General features: G+C 36.2%; 1 protein-coding gene across 1 annotated transcript; it reads left to right on the top strand.

Annotated features, from left to right (window-relative positions):
• The first annotated feature begins 916 nt into the window (after positions 1 to 916).
• On the top strand, positions 917 to 2,866 carry LOC104228300 (cytochrome P450 78A7-like). The gene is made up of 2 exons (XM_009780741.2): positions 917 to 1,944; positions 2,131 to 2,866. The coding sequence occupies exons 1-2, from the start codon at positions 958 to 960 to the stop codon at positions 2,752 to 2,754; spliced, it is 1,611 nt and encodes a 536-aa protein (XP_009779043.1). The 5' UTR covers positions 917 to 957; the 3' UTR covers positions 2,755 to 2,866.
• The last annotated feature ends 1,902 nt before the right edge of the window (positions 2,867 to 4,768 follow it).

The following is a 4,768-nucleotide window of genomic DNA, read 5'->3' as shown; positions in this document are numbered from 1 at the left end:
CACAGTTACTTGTCAACTTTAAAAAATCAAGAGAAGACCATATTTCTCTTCCTGTTTTACTTTTGTAGACGCTTCAAATCACCTGTGCTTCCCCGTATCAGTTCATAAATATTGACATATACTCTTATTTAATGTTTAAAACATTTTCTTCATTGTTTAATCATTGAGTGAACACAATAAATTGGAATACCAAAAGAAAAATCATCAAGAAATATCGTTAAAGTTGCAAATAATGAGAAGTAAGTAGGTACATGCAAGCTTTCCTTAACTTTGAATTTTATTCACACATATTATTATTATTTAAACACTGACAGCAAAATAATACGAAAAGTCACTAAGCGGAAACTGAGTTGCGAGAAATTCTTTTGGCTCTACATGAATAATCTATGGTCTAACTTAATACTCCTGCGTTTCCGTAAAACCATTTATGTATCGTATAATTCTTATTTTAAGAAAGGTGATGTGACATAACTCGTAGATATTTGGCTAAACTTGAATAATCTCCCCAATTTATCTTTAGTATTTCGGTAGTTTTCAAAAACAGTTATAATCTCTAATCATATATATATATATATATATATATATATGGAAGTTCCATTATATTAGTATCTTCTGATTTGGAAAAAACAAAATCCAAACCAAAAGTCCCTGGAATTTTCTTTTATATTAAGATAATAATGTAATAAGGTTACCATACATATTTTATGGTAAGATGTTCAAACGAAATGGAAGTTCCATTATATTAGTATCTTGTTATAATATGATTACTAAATAGTTTTATGGTAAGTCATTGAATTTGACTAGGTTTTCATTGGTGGCCTCCTTCCAATTCCCAGACTATTTAAACTCAGTAAACTTTTCATTTTAAAACATCAAGAATTCCATCTCTGCTCTCTCTCTATCTCTCTCTCTCTCTTCCCCTCTTTCTCTTGTCCAAATTCGTTTCCCTTTAGTCTCATGGATTTGGCTATGACGGCAAAGGATTCCAACTGGTGGGTGTTTACACTACCAGCATTTCTTGGTTCGAAAACTCTTCTTGACGAATATGTAATCCTTTCCATTGTCTTAGCCTTTCTGCCAATCACTCTAATCACCTGGGCTTGTTCCCCCGGGGGTGTAGCTTGGAAAAATGGTCGTAATCATAGTGGAAAAATCCCAATTCCTGGACCCCGTGGTTTTCCAATTATTGGTAGCCTTTTCACTCTAAGCCGCGGCTTGGCTCATCGCTCTTTAGCCTCCGCGGCTTGGACTCAAAAAGCTAAACAGCTTATGGCTTTTAGCCTTGGTTCCACCCCTGTAGTTGTGTCCTCCGATCCTCAAATAGCTAAAGAGATTCTAACTTCTCCTCACTTTGCTGATCGTCCCATTAAACAATCCGCTAAGAGCCTTATGTTTAGCCGAGCCATTGGGTTCGCTCCTAATGGAACTTACTGGCGTCTCTTGCGCCGTATCGCTTCTTCGCATCTCTTTGCCCCGAAGCGAATTGCGGCGCATGAAACGGGCCGCCAACTTGACTGCTCTGTTATGGTACGTGACATAGTAAATGAGCAATTGGAAAATGGGACAGTTTCTTTGAGGAAACATTTGCAGTTGGCTGCTTTGAATAATATAATGGGAAGTGTTTTTGGAAAACGCTATAATAAAAATGGCAAAGAGCTAAAGGAGTTGCAAGATATGGTGAAGGAAGGATTTGAATTATTGGGTGCTTTTAATTGGTCTGATTACCTTCCGTGGCTAAGGTTTTTCCATGGCCCCTCGGGTATTGTCCAACGTTGTGAAGCTCTTGTGCCACGTGTACGAAAGCTTGTCAAAGCCATTATTGAGGAACACAGGTGCAGTGCTGAATCGAAAATAGTATCAGATAATGCAGATTTTGTGGACGTTCTTTTGTCTCTTGATGGAGCAGAAAAGCTAGAGGAAGATGACATGGTTTCTGTTCTATGGGTACGTAAAACTAATATATTTACATAACTGTAGTTATTCACATTAAATATAGGTGAGTAATTCTGAAACGTTAAATATGGCCTTGACTAGCAAGTTATATTTGGTTAAACGATTATTCTTAATTGTGAATTTTTTTTATGCGGTTCCGATTATGCAGATTGTGTAAATTCATTTAATGTTATGCAGGAAATGATTTTTAGGGGAACTGACACTACAGCACTCTTAACGGAGTGGGTTATGGCGGAGCTTATATTACACCCTAAGGTGCAGAAGAAGTTGCAAAAAGAAGTTGATGATGTCACAATAGGTAAAGCCGTGACTGATGCTGACGCTTCTCGGATGTCGTATTTACAAGCAGTTGTGAAGGAGACTCTAAGGGTTCATCCACCAGGTCCACTTCTCTCCTGGGCAAGACTTTCTACAACTGACGTTCAATTAAGCAATGGCATGGTTGTTCCCTCTCATACGACAGCAATGGTTAACATGTGGGCTATTACACATGATTTCGATGTGTGGGAAAATCCACTTGAGTTCAAACCTGAGCGTTTCATGGAGGCTGGAGGTGGTGCGAATATTGACGTGAGAGGTGGTGACCTCCGCTTGGCACCGTTTGGGGCAGGGAGGAGAGTATGCCCGGGGAAGAATTTAGGGTTGGTCACAGTTATGCTATGGGTGGCTAAATTAGTGCAGAATTTCGAGTGGGTCCAGGATGGGGTCCATCCAGTTGACTTGGAAGAAGTTCTGAAATTGTCTTGTGAGATGAAGAATCCCCTTGCTGTTATGGCCATTCAGAGGAATGTTCCGTTTTAGGGTTCTATCTGCGTCTTATTTTATTTTTATATTTTCCTACATCTCTGAAACTTATAGTTGAATTTGTATTTGTTTATTTGGGGCAGGATATGATATTCCTGCATACAGTTAAAAGCTCTTCTTGTGTCAAATAGGAAAGCCAGTGGAACATGGACTCCAATTTTGAACTTATGTGGAGATTCCTGTGACTTTGTGCATTCTTGTTTCGGAAACAAAATATTACTCCCTCTAAACCTATTTTTTTTTTTTTGACAGTTTCAAAAAATAATGATCCTTTTCTAAATTTGGTAACAATTTAGCATAAACTTATAATTCTATCATTAGTGAGAATCTTTTATAACCACACAAATACTCTGGCCCCTTTTTCACTTGTTTAGGACAACAAATTCCAAAAATTTTTATTTTTTCTTAAACTCCGTACTCAGTCAAACAGGTTCACAAATTGGAAGGGAGAGAGTATGTTTTATTGCAAATCAGTGATTTGTAATAATATTTATTGTCTTGTCGGTAATATGGTATTCTTCTATCTCGTTAAACCAAATTTTCAGAATCAGGTACAATATAAAATAAATAATTATATATATTAAAAATATTGTAGTAAGAAAACTATTCAAATTCTTCCAATAATAGGTATTCTTCTTGATTTTTTTTTTCTTTTTGGCCGATAGGGGGGCGGGGGACGATATTGCTTGAAGTTTTGTCTTACCTCTAGTAAAGATGTTTCCATATATACAAGTGTAACCAAAAACTAGCTTACTCTTTAACTTTGATTAAATGAATTGGTAATATAACTCTACGCACATTGTGTGTTAGTTTTACCGTAAGAGGTCGTTTGGTAGAGTGTATAACACAAAATAATGCTTGCATCAATTTTGTGTATTAGTAATACCTTGTTTGGTACACTTTTTCAACATATGTATAACTAATACAAGCATTAGTTATACATCCTATTTGGTATTATTCTGTGTATAGCTAACGCATAGCAAAATCATGGTATTAGTAATACCAAGGCTATCAATCATGCATTAGTATGTCTAAAGACCAAATTGTCCTTAAAGTCCATTAAAACTAAAGAATATAGAGGGCATTTTTGTAAATAACTAATTTTTTTAAAAATTATGCAATGCATTTTAGTTTTTAATACACCACAAAACAATGTATAAAAAATAATCTCTGCTTAACTAATGCTTGCATTACTAACACATGCATTACTAATCTCTGCGTTACTAATACACCATATTCAGCATTATTCTTATACACCCTACCAAACGACCCCTAAGGGTGTAAAATTTATAGAATTAATCTAATATTTTTTTATACACCTATATTTACTCAAATCAGAATAAACTCAAATACTTACAATTATGAGCTATTGCACTTCTATCTTTCATTTCTACTTCATATTTCTTGACTATTAATTGGTATTGAACTAAATCACATATCTTTAAAACCTCTAATCAAATTTAATTGTTACTCGTATTTTCGAGGTAAACAGTTTGGTGGTCACCCTGGGGCTAAAGATAATAGTGATTATTTCTTTACTGATTTTCATTACACACATTGTTTTTACGCTTTTTCTTATCAAGATTTTTTTATTCTTAGGCTGAAACATGCCTAGCACACAAAATGCACTTGTTCATGACAACGAAGGTCTTGGAGAAAATAGCAGTATAGGGGTCGGTGTACCACCAATAAATCCTAAAGAAGTGCCAAATATGGAGCCAATTGATATAAGTTCACATAATGCTCTAAACGCGGATTCAGGCACAGACCCCGTAGGGAATGAACATAGGAAAGCCCGATCTGGTGTCCAAGGAGCACGAGGAATGGGAGATGGGGGAGTGAGCCTCCAAGTGATATTCGAGATATTGCAAGCTCAGCAAATCGCCATCGCTCAACTTCAAAGTCAGAATAAGACTCCGAGCGTAGTTGAACATGAAAATACTCGACATGTTGAACCAGAACCGGAGAGATCAAACGGAAATAACTCGGGCACTGACCTCACCATTATGAG

This window comes from Nicotiana sylvestris, chromosome 5 (genome assembly GCF_000393655.2).
Source record: "Nicotiana sylvestris chromosome 5, ASM39365v2, whole genome shotgun sequence".
Taxonomy (NCBI): domain Eukaryota; kingdom Viridiplantae; phylum Streptophyta; class Magnoliopsida; order Solanales; family Solanaceae; genus Nicotiana; species Nicotiana sylvestris.
The sequence above is the reverse complement of the archived record's forward strand: the minus strand, read 5'-3'. Positions and strand labels throughout refer to the sequence as shown.

What these genes read in the sequence shown, in the direction of transcription:
- LOC104228300 (XM_009780741.2), top strand. Translation starts at nt 958, where the DNA reads ATGGATTTGGCTATGACGGCAAAGGATTCCAACTGGTGGGTGTTTACA. An exon ending in ACATGGTTTCTGTTCTATGG is followed by an intron (nt 1,945 to 2,130) that starts GTACGTAAAACT and finishes AATGTTATGCAG; the next exon opens with GAAATGATTTTTAGGGGAAC.